Source organism: Danio rerio, chromosome 7 (assembly GCF_049306965.1).
Source record: "Danio rerio strain Tuebingen ecotype United States chromosome 7, GRCz12tu, whole genome shotgun sequence".
Classification (NCBI taxonomy): Eukaryota; Metazoa; Chordata; class Actinopteri; order Cypriniformes; family Danionidae; genus Danio; species Danio rerio.
The window spans coordinates 4,063,327-4,078,340 of NC_133182.1; the positions used below are offsets into that span (position 1 = coordinate 4,063,327).

Consider the following 15,014-nt stretch of genomic DNA (forward strand, 5'->3'; position numbering starts at 1 on the left):
TTATTATATGTATTTTTTTATTATATTTAAACATTTTAATTAAACAAAAAAAAATAATAATACGTCAAATATAAGAAAACCTTTTTTACCCAGAAGGCCATAGCTGTGAATTCGCTTCTGTTTGGCAAGTCCGCCAATACAGGTATATGCCTGCTAATACAATGGGTCGGTTTCTGAGACCCCCCCGATTCAAAGCTGTAATGAAGTTCACGGCCCTTTGGCGGCCTGGAAGAAGGAGGAGGAGAACCGACGCAGTTTTAAAGTGGTTTATTAATGAAAGTGACGGCAGCTCCGTCTAAACAAAAACAAACGGACAGCAGATCCTCACGGAGACTGCCGTCAAACTGAAAGCAAAAGTAAAATATGTCCGGGTCCGGTCCTCCCTCGGATTCCTTTGCCCTTGTTCCTCCTTTTATGATCCAGAGCTCCTTCCGTGGGATCTGAGGCAGGTGCGCACCGCAGGTGTATCCACTTACGCGGTGGCCTCACTCCGTTCCCACGGCGCTCGGCCACGCCCCCTAGCCACAAAAGCCTTCAAGTTCAGGGCTTAAACCCAAAAGACGACGATATGATGATCACTATTTGAGTTTAGGATTAATGTGGACAGGACCAGCTGATGAACCACGACCTTTATGTGTGGTTTGTCAAAATATTTTGGCTAATTGCAGCATGAGACCCGCTAAACTTCGACTGTTTTGACTGGGATGGACAGTTCTTGGATCTGTTCTATTCATATTGAACCATTATCCCAGTTTTAAAAACGGTATATTAAAATACTTGTTATTACTCTGTAAATAATTGCACTTTCATGCAAATTATGATAAAAGTGAGTTAACAGTCATCTGTCTGTCTTTATATATACTGTGTATATATATATATATATATATATATATATATATATATATATATATATATATATATATATATATATATATATATATATGTGTGTGTGTGTGTGTGTGTGCGTGCGTGCGTGTGTGTGTGTGTGTGCGTGCGTGTTTGGGAGGAGGGGGGCGCCAATGGATAAGTTGTGTCAAAAGGGAGGCCCACTGTCTTAGACTTTGAAAAACCCTGGTATAGTGTATAGACCGTCATGCTAGGGTGATATGAACACACCCAGTCCTTTTTTTTTCAATTTAACTACAAAAAAAAGGGTCGGCCAATTGGAGCTGTTTTCAAATCGATCGCACCATTACGTAGGTGTGCGATCCCCCCGCCCACCGAATTGATTGACAGCTGCGCGCATTAACATGTTCCGGTAGTCGCGTGTATATGTCAACAAGACCAGGCAGACATACGCAAAGCAACCGGGAATAAAAGGTCTGTTCTGTTCGCTAGCATCAGCAATCATCAGCAAATGTGATCAAGAATAAGTTTCACATGTTTAAAGTGTTTTAAAACAGAGTATGTGTGTAATTAATTACAGCGTTTTACTTCAGCTTTACTTCATCAGCACAGCCGCGTGTCAGAACAATTATAAAAGAAGACGCTTCAATCCCGGTTTGTGGAAGTTAAATCAGGTTTATTTTGTACATTAGCATAACAGATATCCACACTGTACTTGAGGTTAGCCTTAACTAAGCTAATCGCGCTCTTTCTGTCTGCCTGCTTGCCTGCCTGTGTGTGTGTGTGTGTGTGTGTGTGTGTGTGTGCGTGCGTGCGTGCGTGCGTTAACTTTGAAACGATATTGTGTGTGACTTATCAATGCAACTTCACAATACTGATTAGTAAAGGTTAGTTCTTACTGTAGTATCTCACAAACGCTATGTGAGACCTTCTTCCTTTAAGTCTGTCTGTTGTCTGACGCAGCTGAGGGAGGAGGCATGTAGAAATAGTGGGCGGGAAAGACTCGTCTTAAAGGTGCAGTACGACAAAACCACCCCCTGCTGGAAATCAGTATAAAACAGCATCTTGTAAAAGGTATAATGAAAAATCTGATGGGTATTTTGATCTGAAACTTTATATACACATTCTAGAGACGCAAAAGACTTATATTAAATCTGAAAAAAGGGGTAACCTAGGTGCCCTTTAAACATTAACTCTACATTAATAAACGTTAGTAAGCAGTTTATAACTGCAGCTACAAATGCTCTATTCTTGACTTATAAGCTCCTATACAATGTGTTTAATGATTGTATTTTCATACTTAGTTAATGATTTATTTTTCATTACTAAATTAAGTATCGCATTATTTACAAACCGTTTGTATTTAAGAGTAGTTGAGAGTTTTCAGGATCATTCAGAATGAGTTAGTAAATGATTAATAAAATATTGAAATCAACATTTATATGTCTTATTATTCAGGCATATACTAATAGTTAACTAATATGTTAATAAATGCTTTATTAACTCAACTTCACGCAGTTTTGTGACCCAATCTAAAGTGAGGACTATTCATGCTTTAGAAATCCCTTATGAATGACTATTAAAGGCTCAGAATCAAATGAACGATAATCTGTGCAATCTTTCCAAAAAGCTAAATTACTGTAAAGTTTAAACATTGCTGAATAACAGGAGTGTCAAAATATGACATCCAACTGGATAAAACAACAACAATATAATAATTAAACAATAAAACAAGATGTATAGTTTAAACTCAACAGTGATTTTATTTTAGATCAGGTTGCAAAGATTTATTTTTCATTTGAAGTACAGTTTCATTTGTATATGAATAGAAACAAATTATGAATAATGATTATTTAAATGAATAGAAATGAATAATGTCATTCTTCCTGTTTAGAATTTAACTGAGCCTTTATTTGTCAATAATGTGTGAAAAATGTGATACTTAATTTAGTAATGAAAAATAAATCATTAACTAAGTATGAAAATACAATCATTAAACACATTATATAGGTGCTTATAAGTCAAGAATAGAGCATTTGTAGCTGCAGTTATAAACTATTTACTAACACTTTTAATGTAGAGCTAATACTTAACAGATAATAAGTTCACTATTTTTTAATGCTTAATAAATGATTTATAGTGTGTAGTTATTATAAAGTGTTATCAATAATGTTTTTTTCACAGTTCAGATCTATATCCATGGGGGAAAATAAGTATTGAACATGTCATGTTTTGTTTTTATGTTGGCTTGAGAAAGCCAACATACTGTAATGCTACTCTGTCCTTGAAAACAAACGTATCTCCTCCTAGGCCGTTCATGCCACAAGGCCCAAATGTGGTCAAAATGTGCCTTTTGCAAGATTGTTGCTATATCTCCTCATGCCTATAAGACTTATTGTTTTTTTAATAAAAAATGTTAAATAAAAAAATTTTATAATCTGAGCATATAAGCCCCAAATTTGGCTAAAAGCTGTAATTAAATGCGTTAGATTTTGTTGCTATATCTTTAGGGTTTATCAGACTTATAGTTTTCCAATAAATAATTTTTAAGCATTATTTTTCTCAAAATATAGCAAGCCATCTTTGACTTAAACTCCATATTTTTTACTGATATGGCAAGCCATTTTTGCATGTATCACTTTCACACTGATTAAGCATTGTATTTTCAAAAAAATACGGCAAGCCATTTTTACATAACGTTCATTGCCTTAGTCCCTTTATTAATCAGGGGTCGCCACAACGGAATGAACCGCCAACTTATCCAGCATTTGTTTTACACAGCGAATGCACTTCCAGCCGCAACCCAACACCAGGAATACATAATGTTCAAGTCCAGTTTTTGACACTCATAAAGACTGTCATAGAAACATCGGGGTTGATTAAGATCACTCATATTGCCAAGAAGCTTTGATGTATCATCACTAACCTGTCAAATGTCCCCATAGCAATAAAACAGTATAACCTAGCAACCATTTAAAAATAGCGATATCTCTACATCAGAACATCGTAGGGACCTGGGCATTGGCTTGTTTGACTCATGCTAGCAAATGGGACTTCCTGTGTACTATGCATGGTAACAATGATAATGGAAGCCAAGTGCTAATAACGATTAGCTACATGCTATGAATGATTATCTAAATGCAATAACATATGCTGGAAATGCCTACTAAGTATTAGCATTTGATCAAACATGTACACGAGCATTGCCATTTAGCAACTGCTTAGCAACCACCTAACAATGCCATAAATGTTTTAGCAAATGCCTAGCAACCACTTAGCAACTGCCGCCTCGCTTTCTGCCAACTGCCATTCCCAGTCCTAGCGCAGTCACGTTGGCTTTCTCAAGCCAACATCAAAGTTTATCAATAACCTTTAGGTTCTAGTTTTTCTTGGAATAATATTTCTAAAGGAGCTGTTGACATTTTGGGAAAAACCCAACTAATACAAACATTAAAATAAAACACAAAAATCTGGAAAATGAGTTGTGTAATAACAAAAAAGAGAAATTGGTAAACTATTGAAATGTGTTCAATAATTTGTATAAAAGGCTTTTTAATGATGGCAGCTTAAAGACGCCTCCCATATGGAGAATGAAGTCTCATGCACTGCTCAAGTGTTTTTTTATTTATTTTTTACAGACTTCAGTGTAAAAATCTGTATGGTTCTGTGGGTCTCGTCTATCAAATCTAAGCTTTATTCTGTATTTTCTATTGAATTGAAGTCAGGTGATTGACATTCTACAGCTTGATTTTCTTTCTCTGAAAGCATCTGAAATGCTCCTTGGCCGTGTTTTGGATCATTGTCTTGCTGAAATGTCCACCCTGGTTTCATCCTCATCCTAATGATAATATAGATGTTGGACTGAAGAAGCTGATATCCATTTACACTGAGAAAGGGCAGAGGCTTGCTGATGAACCACTGAGAAATTTCAGCTGCTGTCTGGGCTTTCGCCGTCTTTTTACACCTCCCTTTCTTCATGTGTTCAATACTTCTTTCCCTGTGTCATTTCATTTTCTTACACAACCTGAATGAACAACAAATGAGTTGTGTTTTCATTAAGTTGTTACCAACATACAGTGAAAATTTGAAGTCGACAGCACCTTTAGAAATATGTTTTCTGGGAAAAATGAAGTGTTCAATGTTTATTTTCCCCACTAACTATACATACATAGATATGAACTCTGATACAAAATACTCATACAGTGATGCGAAAAATTTGACACCCTAATGACATTTTTCATGTCAGGGGATCAAAATGACCTGTCTTAAAAGTTCAAAAACAAAACCTCTGAAAGACAACAATATATAACATTTTGACTTTTGGCCAGCGGAGAAATTAAAATGGTCGTGCCCAACTGAGTCTGGTTCTCTCTAGGTTTTTTTTCTTCAATCCCATCAGGTGAAGTTTTTTTTCCCTCTTCGCTGTCGCCACTGGCTCGCATGGTTCAGGATTGGTAGAGCTACGCATTGATGAATTTGCTCTTCAGTGTTTAAACTCTCAGTAATGATTAAATCACACTGAACTGAGCTAAACTGAACTGAACTGAAACACTAAAAAACTGAACCACACTGTTCCAGTTACTATGACCATTTGTGTGAAGCTGCTTTGACACAATCTACATTGTAAAAGCGCTATACAAATAAAGCTGAATTGAATTGAATTGAATTGAACATTGACAAAATAAGTCTGGCACTGCTAATTAAATGCTATCTCTGATCCTCAGCAGACTTTTGAGCAGTTTGTTGAGAGCAGAGGTGTCCAAACTCAGTCCTGAAGGGCCGGTGTCCTGCATATTTGAGTTACAACCCCAATTAAACCCATCTTAAGCAGCTAATCAAGCTCTTTCTAGGTATACTAGAAACTTCCAGTGAGATGTAGATGATCCCAAGGTTTCCATAATCCTGGACCAGGCCGTATCCTGAACAGCTGCTGTGGTGATTGTGGAGGATTGGAGAGCATGAGACTGATTCCCGTGATGCTCCAGGGACAGACAAGTCTTCGCTGACGTCCGGTCTTCTCCAGCTTCTCCGGTGCCTAGACTGCAGCTCTGCACAAGACGTTTGGCCAGTGGAGAAATGGTGGTGCCCAACTGAGTCTGGTTTCTCTAGAACACAGGTGTCAAACTCCGTTCCAAAAGGGCCGCAGCTCTGCACAGTTTAGTTCCAACCCTAATTAAACACACCTGATCAAACTAAATGAGCCCTTCAGGCTTGTTTGAAACCTACAGGTAAGTGTGTTGGAGCAGGGTTGGAACTAAACTGTGCAGGGCTTCGGCCCTCCAGGGATTGATTTTGACACTCCTGCTCTAGAGGTTTTTTAATTCTTCACGTTCGCCAATTGGTGTAGTTTTTCCCTCACCGCTGGCTTGCATTGCTCGGGACCTGTAAAGTTGCGCATCAATGGATTTCTCTTCAGTGTTTGGACTCTCAGTATCAAATATTAAATCACACTGAACCGAGCTAAACTGAACAGTTTCAATTTACTATTAATCTTCTATGTGAAGCTGCTTTGACACAATCTACATTGTGAAAGCGCTATACAAATAAAGATGAACTGAACTGAATGTGCTGAAGGAAGTTGAAGCTAAACTATGCAGGACAGCGGCCCTCCAGGACAGAGTTTAGACACCCCTGGTCTAGAGCTTCAGCGTGTGCTAAAGCGAAGCCAATTGGTCAAAACAAGTACAAATAAATGTGTTCATCTGTAATCTTTTCTCCAGGTGGTACATACTTCATGATCTCTCGGAGTCTGGGTCCAGAGCTTGGAGCGCCCATCGGTTTGCTCTTTGCGTTTGCCTGTTCTATCGCCTGTGCTCTTCACACAGTAGGCTTTTCAGAAACGGTCAGAGATATGCTTAAAGTAAGACACACACACTTTTGTGGGAATCCCAGCAATAACTAGCTACTTGTTGGGGCAGATGAAATAAGTCATAACACAACTGCTTTCTCTTTCATCAGGACTTTAAATCTCAGATGGTGGACGATGTGAATGACGTGCGGATCATTGGGGCGATTACTGTCACCATCTGCCTCCTCATCACATTCGCTGGCATGGCATGGGAGGCGAAGGTACAGTCCTGATGCCGCTTATCATTTTCAAACAGGCTCATTGGAAATACATGGTTCAGCCTACATTTTCTTACAGTCATACATTGCACTGCAGTTTCTAACTAAAATGCATACTAGGCAGATAGTACAATATGAACGCAAAGAACGTTTGTTCGTTTTAACACTAATGATATTTACATGGACATATTATTAACAAATAAAGCATTATTATTGCGCGGTTGTTTGCACAACGCCAAACAACTTTAAGCCATCTATGATTTGAAAATCAACTACATTTGCTTCACCAATCAATCTTCTCTGGCATGGTCAGTTTGCTTGGTAACTTACTTTGTAGTGTTGTACTTGTGCAGCAAGTTTTGGGAAGCATACTCCATAAAAAAAAAAAAAAAGTTGAAAGCTAGTGGTGTAACGGATCACAAATCTCACGGTTCGGACTACATTATGGTTTTTAGTCACAGATTGGACCATTTTTCGCATCAGCCAAAAAGGGGAGGAGACAAATGTTATTTGCTTTCCATTTATTACGGAAACAGCACTGCAAGATACTTTTGGTTTTAACAAACAAAACTTAGAACCTGTAATTTTATTTAAAATAAAATTAAGAAATAATATTATTATTAAAAATAAATTGTAAAATATTCTGTACTGTGAAAAATTCACTGTTACTACTATTGCTGATAACGCTTAAATATAGAAATTTAACATTATAATTTGCACAACGCATATATATTTTTACTCTCATCTTCAATTAATGATTCAGTTATTCACACATAAAACTTCATGTTTCATTGTTAGATGGATGATTTTTGAAGAATTATTCAGTGGCATATTTTTGATGGCTGGTTGTCAGTACCTGTTGGTTAAATAATGTAATTGCTGCCTACAATTTTCATTTTTGAGCACATGATGGTGATTTTAATCTTTACAATACACATCAGTGGTTTGATCTAAACTATAAGCTGTTCTCCCTGAACTTCTGTGTTATTTGACTGTTAGTAAATTTATAATTAACTCAAAAGAAAAAAAGGTTGAATCTCTTACTTGATTTTGTGTTTTTCAAACACGGATTTGAATGCAGCGATTCAAAGGATTAATACACATATGCAAATCACCATCATTTATAATTGATGCTGCGTGGGTGTTGAGATCCCGATCTCTTAATGATTAATCGAGCAGCTAAACTGAATGCATTAATGTAGGCTAAACAAGTAGAGACAGAAAACACCTTCAATAACCTAAGAAACCCGCCACATCCCGAATAACCCACCACAACTTCTTGTCATCGTTATATTTTACAGGAAAGCCTAAATGCTTTCATTATTAGCCCCCCTGAATTATTAGCGCCCCTGTTTATTTTTTCCACAATTTCTGTTTAATGGAGGGAAGATTGTTTCAGCACATTTCTAAACATAATAGTTTTAAAAACCTATTTCTAATAACTGATTTATTTTCTTTTTGTCATGATGACAGTAAAAAATATTTTACTTGATATTTTTCAAGACACTTCTATACAGCTTAAAGTGACATTTAAAAGGCTTAACTAGGTTAATAAGGTGAACTAGGCAGGTTTGGGTAATTAGGCAAGTTATTGTATGATGATGATTTAAAGGTTTTTAAAAAAAATAAAAACTGCTTTTATTTTAGCCAAAATAAAACAAATAAGACTTTCACCAGAAGAAAAAATATTATCAGACATACTGTGAAAAATTCCTTGCTCTGTTAAACATCATTTGGGAAATATTTAAAAAAGAAAAAAATATCAAAAGGGGGCTAATAATTCTGACTTCAATTGTATGTGATTTAAATGACGTGAGGGGCGATCTCTCTGCAATCGTTACAGATTTAGGATTAATCTACAAGTAAAAACAGGATTTATTCACGGGTCAAGTGTGTTCCGAACCATGGGTTGTGATCCGTACGAATCACGGATCAACCATGATCTGTTACATCCAAAAAGCAATGTAAAATAAAGGTAAAACTATGTGGTCGAGGTGCACTTTTCTTGTATGTTTGCTTTTAGTGTTTAGTTTAGTGGTTCATTAGGCAATCTGTAACTGCAACTGCTGCCTTTTCATGAATGTGTAAAGAAGTACAAACATATGCTACATATTCCATGCTCTAGTAGATTTGCCACCTGAAACGTGCACTAAAATGTACATGGAGCAATGTATTTTACGCATCGCAAAAATGTAGGCTGAGGCACATTTCAAGGGAGCCTGAGCCAAAAAAATGATTTTGAAACAATTTTAACTTATAAATTGCCAGTAAATTGAGACAAGCGATTAACACATTGCATTTCAAGCAATTTTTAAGACTTCTCTCTTGAAAGATTTACACCAGTAATCTTTGTTTTTGCCCCACTACAGGCTCAGATCTTGTTCTTCATCGCCATCATACTTTCATTGCTAAATTATTTTGTGGGCACGGTCATTCCCCCCACCCAAGAGAAGGAGGCAGTGGGATTTTTTGGCTACCACTGTGAGTACACAATATGCTGCCCTAATTCAAGTGCACTTCTGCTTTGCTTTTTTGGTTTCAAACGAAGTTGTATCCTGATATTTGTAATTCTATAGATGTATTCAGCTGTTCTTGTGTAGTCCTTTGGTGGCAACGAGGCAGTTTTTTTAATGCATCCTTAACAATGATTTCAAAACAATTTGTTCTTACATGTATTTACAAAAACTGCTGTCTTGCATAAGCATGGCCAGTAGTAGTACCTGTAGAAATGTCCATGCTGATGTATATTTAAAATTTATTATGTGTATTAAGATTGAGCGATGTTTGGCATCTTACGATGTCTAAAGGGACAATGGCATTGTCGTTGTAGGCGGTAAACTAACTTTTTATGAATAATTATTTAATTCATAATTAATAATAAATTAACTCATTCAGAGCTTATTAATTATTTGTAGCCTACCGTTTCCATTACCTGACCTGCATGGTCTATGTTTTACCCATAACCAAACCATAAATAAATAAAGATATGTTACACACAAATTACCACTTGCCAATCACTTTTTCCACGGAACTCTGGCATGAATAGGTCTGTGTCGTTATAATGGCATCGGCAAACTTGGTTTGTAAAAAAGGTGTACATTCACCTATCTGGCAATCCCTTGGCTTTAGAATGAATGAAAATCGACAGCCACAGGATTTGCGGTCAAGTTATCCACGCAAAAGAAGCGCAGATAACAAATGTATACGATCATTGCCAGTGTCATTATGCACACTTGAACCTCGCAGGAACCAACCAGCAGTTTCTGAGGTTTTCACTAAAATTACTAAGTACAAGCGTGAAAGCGAAAGATGGAAGCAGTGTGAAACATTACTTGACAGATTCAAAAGACTGAAGAGTCGTTAGAGACAATAGTAATTAAATATCACGTTTAACAACTATAGCGAGATGTGATCCAGTGCTACATCCTTGATAAGCGGTCCAGCGTGCGCTGCTCACACCTGGGGTTTTGTGCTCAAAGCACCCACTGACTGCCTGGAGCTCAGACGTGCGCAGAATGCCAGAGTGTGTTTGTGGTCATGTGATGTGTGTTTTCAGCAGTATAGCTTTTCAAACACGGTTTTAAAACTAAAACTATTAGTGTAAACGAAGCCTAAGTGTGTGTTTTTCGCGGTTGCTGCTGCGACAAAGCCAGGGCGGAGGATCACGATGCAGAGCCAGATGTCTATCAGCCATCAGCGATGGCATTGTCTATTGACCCAATGCTGGTGTGTATATGGATGATTATAGAATTGAAGGTACACTTTCCATCTACAATATACTGTAAACCTTTTATATTTCTAAAACAAACTTTTTGAATAATAACACATACAAACAGCATTTGTTTCATACAAATTGTATCAAGTTGTCTTTAAAAATGATGTATGTATGTGTATTTAGGGACATTTTGTAAGAAACTTCCAGTCAAACTGGTTTGGTGAAGGACCAGCAAAACCTAACCACAGTTTTTGTCTTTCAGCTGATATTTTCGTATCAAATCTGCTGCCTTCCTTCCGAGGTCCAAGTGGAAGTTTCTTAGTGGTTTTTGCTATCTTCTTCCCTGCCTGCACAGGAATTCTGTCTGGTGTCAACATCTGTGGAGACCTCAAGGTAAGCTTACTGTTATACAGGAAGACTTTCTCTTAAAGTAAACTCAGCGTTACTTTAAAATAATGAGTGTTTTCATGTTATTCCAGGATCCAACAGGTGGGATTCCTAAAGGGACCCTACTGTCAATTTTATGCACCACTCTGAGCTATTTGCTGATCGCTGCCACGTGTGGTAAGATTAGACTTTATTACGCAATAAAGTGGCAGTAAGTGATTTCTGGAAAACACCCCTAATATCTGAAATCAGTGAAACAAACATGTCTCCCACCAGTGATAGGAATAAGGGTGCTATAAATAAACGAAATTACTAACAGCATTACTTTTCTCAGTATCGAGTAATCAATTGAATGAACGTTTCCCCTGTTACAATGCCGTTATCGTTACTGACAATGCACATTACTATAATTGAGAACACTCAATCGGTTTTCATGCGAGCAGTGTCTCTCTTAGCCAAAGGACCTCTTTTTCTCTGGGGTGGGTGTGTGTGTTTGTGTTTGGGGCTGGGGCAGAACACATAACCAACCAGCAATGATGACTGACATGTCTGAGAATGTGAGGATTGGCTTAGATCAGGGGTCTCAAACTCAATTTACCTGGGGGCCGCAGGAGGCAAAGTCTGGGTGAGGCTGGGCTGCATAAGGGATTTCACAAAAAAAAGTCCTCAAATGTCATTATTAACAGTTTTAATTATTTCTTCTGAACATGAAGTGTCCTGAACATTAATAGAACATTGAGTGAAGATTATGAACAGTTCTTCTGAACATGGCATCTTTTGCCTACTCCTTGCTGCCAGAGACTTGACAGCGCTTCTTCTCACAAATCTGAACCACATTTGGCTTTAGAGCGGAAGCAGTTGAGACCAAGTGTGCCGCAAGCCTGCGTTTGAGTGAAGGTCTCGGCCGTTAGATCGCCCCCTGGGGGCTGGCTGCAGTACAAGTCATAAAGCCCGCCTCCTCCGTGTTAATGAAGGAGACTTGAGCCCAAATAAAAAAATGTATTACACTTGCAATAAAATGTCCCGAAAGATGGTTCTGGTCGATTGAGGCACTGGTTATTGTGCTGAAATAGGTGCAGATATTCATTTTTTAAACAGTTTGTTTTTAGCAGTAATTTAATGCTGGGCGTGTCATCGTGATTGACAGAAAATGAGTTCAGCAGTAAACTATAGTTTCTGACATACATGATCTGGTGGTACACTGTTTATTCGCTAAGGTCAGGGCTTTTTTCGGGCGTTATTAGTTTGCTGATACACGCCTAACCACCCAGATAGCAAAATACACTCGGGCCAGTTCCAGCTAGATTCTCGCCTGCCGGAGACTTACCCCTCAGAGCTCAGACTGACTACCTCTGCTGGACCTACTCCGGATGCCTGGACTCACTGCTTGATTCCAGCCCGAGTCAATCGAGCCAGATGCGGCGGCCGAGCGAGCCGGCGCTGCCGCATGTGAGCCGGAATCAGCCCGCGACGCCACGAGTAGGATATGTGCGCTGCGGCTCGGAGCTGGCGGGATTAAATATATAAAACCCTCATATTTGTTAACGTTATTACATCCATTTGTGTTGATATGACAGCAAACGCATGCTAAGAAGTTTGGGGGGGCGTGGTTGATTTTACATAAAGCGTTTGGTTGGAAGCTCAACTCCGCTCATTTTCGCGGCTCCTCCTCTGGCTCCATCAGACAATCCTTCTGCGCATGTCAAGGCTCCAATTTCAGCAGTCTTTTGCGACAGTTTGTTCCCGTCAAGCAGGCGTTTTGCCCTCAAGGCGTTCAATGGGAAAAGGGCTGTCGCGTCGTCCATATTTTTTACAGTCATTGGTTGAGACCCTCAATATGGCTTGAAGATGATCATCATTAAGTCTAGACCTGTACTTTGACTTATTGAAGTTCAAGGTAGAGAATAACTTCTCACACACTTCTCACACACTCAAAACTTCCATTCCCTCACCTAAAAAAACGGCATATATATGTATAAATAAAACACCCCCACCCCACTCCAGTCACATCAGTCTGTACCAGTCTGTATCTACCTATAATATATATAAGATGCAGGCTGTAGCTAGGTAGGTGGCAGGCTGCAGATGGGTAGCTAAGTGGCAGGCAGGGGCGGGAACAGCTTACCTTGGTTCTGGCCGGCGCGAGTTCTCTCCTAACACTTCCCGCCCGTCACAGCGTCTAACAAAGGGGCGGAGTGCGTGGTGACGTCACCGGCATCCCCGCCTCCTTGTTTACACGGCGGGTGGGGAATGCCAGTGACCGCTGTGTATGGATAGAATCAGCGGAGCGGGGAGCGCTCTCTCTCCCCGCTCCGCTGATTCTGTCAGTGTACAGCGGTCGGCGCGGGCCACAAAATATTGCACTGAGGGCCGCAAATGGCGCACGGGCAGCGAGTTTGAGACCCCTGGCTTAGATAGAGTACATTTCCATCAATTGCCAATCAGAGTAGTGCGGGCATTGACACACAAGCACACACACAATCAGCGGCAAATACTAACAACCAGAGGTGAGAACGATGGCAAATCCAAAAAGTTCAAAAGTGATGTTGGCAAACTGGAAATATAAGCACTACTTCCCTCGTTGAGGTGAAAGGAAGGAAAGTTTATGTACTGTGCAACTTATGCCCAGGAAAATAAAAAGAGTCTTTCTGCGTTGGTGACAAGTAATTAAAATCTAATAAAGCACCTCACAGCTTCACATGCATCAAAGCAAATAAGACTTAATTTTTCTCCAGCACAGAAAAACATTATTTCAGTGCTTGGTCCAATGGGGTATATGCCGAAGCATGCTAATAGGACTTTTAATTTGCCATCTACCTGGGTTAAGCGCTTCCAGCGAATTGAATGCCAACGCAAAATCCGGTGCGATTAAGGTCCGTTTTCTTTGAAAATCTGCGATCTCCACTGGCTGAGTGATATCTGATTTAAAGCGGGTCTGAGATTGTACAAGAAGCACTGCATTACATTACATTTCCCCCGCCATATCTTTATAATATGAGCATTTATTTTGCCCCAGTATATTCAATGGAGCTTCTGCGTTAGCCTGCCGATTCTGACGGGCGCGTGCAAGTAAACAGCTTTTTGTCTCGTTTTACCCTTGAACAACTAAGGAAATGCTAAAGTTTATTTAACTGAATGTATTTTAATGACATTACAACATCAATGCTGTATAAGGAACCGTATAAAATGAGAAAAAGTTCACAATAACAGCTCGCCGGAAGTGTATCAGCATGGGAACGGCACTAGCTCGGCATATACCCTATTCACTTCTCAACTGTGTTTTTCAAAAATCACTTCCTGCACCTCTAAGTATGCTTATTATAAGGTAAAAGACTTATTAAAGCAATATCCTCTCCTCTCCATCAGCTGCCACTGTGGTAAGAGATGCGTCTGGGAATAAAAATGATAGTTTAGCCATATCAAATTACACAATCCACTGCAGCGGTCTGGGCTGTAAATATGGCTGGAATTTTGACAGCTGTGAACAATACCGAAACTGTACACAAGGACTGGCAAACAACCTCCGGGTGAGCACATCTACCATGTTGATGAATCAGTAACTCAGATATACATTTATTTTCATTTGAGCATTAAGACAAAGAACATAATGCATTGCATACTCTGTTCTGGAGGGCCGGCGTCCTGCAGATTTTAGCTCCAACTTGCCTCAAAACACCTGCAAGGATGTTTCTAGCTTGATTAGCTAGCCCGGGTGTGTCTGGTTGGGGTTGGAACTAAACTTTGCAGGACACCGGCCATCCAGGACTGTGTTTGGACATGCCTGCACTACAGTATCCAGTGTTATTTTAGTATTATTTATAGCTGTGGTGAAAAATAGAAATGATTCTGCATCGATTCGGCAACTTTCCAGAATTGTGATTCTGTCTGGAATGGATTCTGAGCTTAGTCTTTACCAACAGAAAGCACAGTATGTTTAATAAACAGCCATACGCTGCCTGATTTTACATCTTGCACATACAATAACCCTGATAATGTTGAA

At 39.1% G+C, this 15,014-nt stretch overlaps 1 protein-coding gene and 1 long non-coding RNA gene across 2 annotated transcripts in view; one reads left to right on the forward strand and one right to left on the reverse strand.

The window, feature by feature from the left end:
* LOC141375262 (uncharacterized) overlaps positions 1–15,014 on the reverse strand; it is a 39,773-nt gene that overhangs the window by 22,336 nt on the left and 2,423 nt on the right. The gene's annotated exons all lie outside the window — the stretch shown is intronic.
* The window catches only part of slc12a10.2 (solute carrier family 12 member 10, tandem duplicate 2), a 44,973-nt gene that overhangs the window by 7,577 nt on the left and 22,382 nt on the right, over positions 1–15,014 (forward strand). Inside the window, exons 5-10 of the mRNA NM_001045001.1 lie at positions 6,567–6,706; positions 6,805–6,915; positions 9,282–9,393; positions 10,890–11,020; positions 11,107–11,191; positions 14,381–14,541. Of these exons, the coding sequence (NP_001038466.1) occupies positions 6,567–6,706; positions 6,805–6,915; positions 9,282–9,393; positions 10,890–11,020; positions 11,107–11,191; positions 14,381–14,541 (740 nt within the window). The remainder of the gene's footprint in view (positions 1–6,566; positions 6,707–6,804; positions 6,916–9,281; positions 9,394–10,889; positions 11,021–11,106; positions 11,192–14,380; positions 14,542–15,014) is intronic.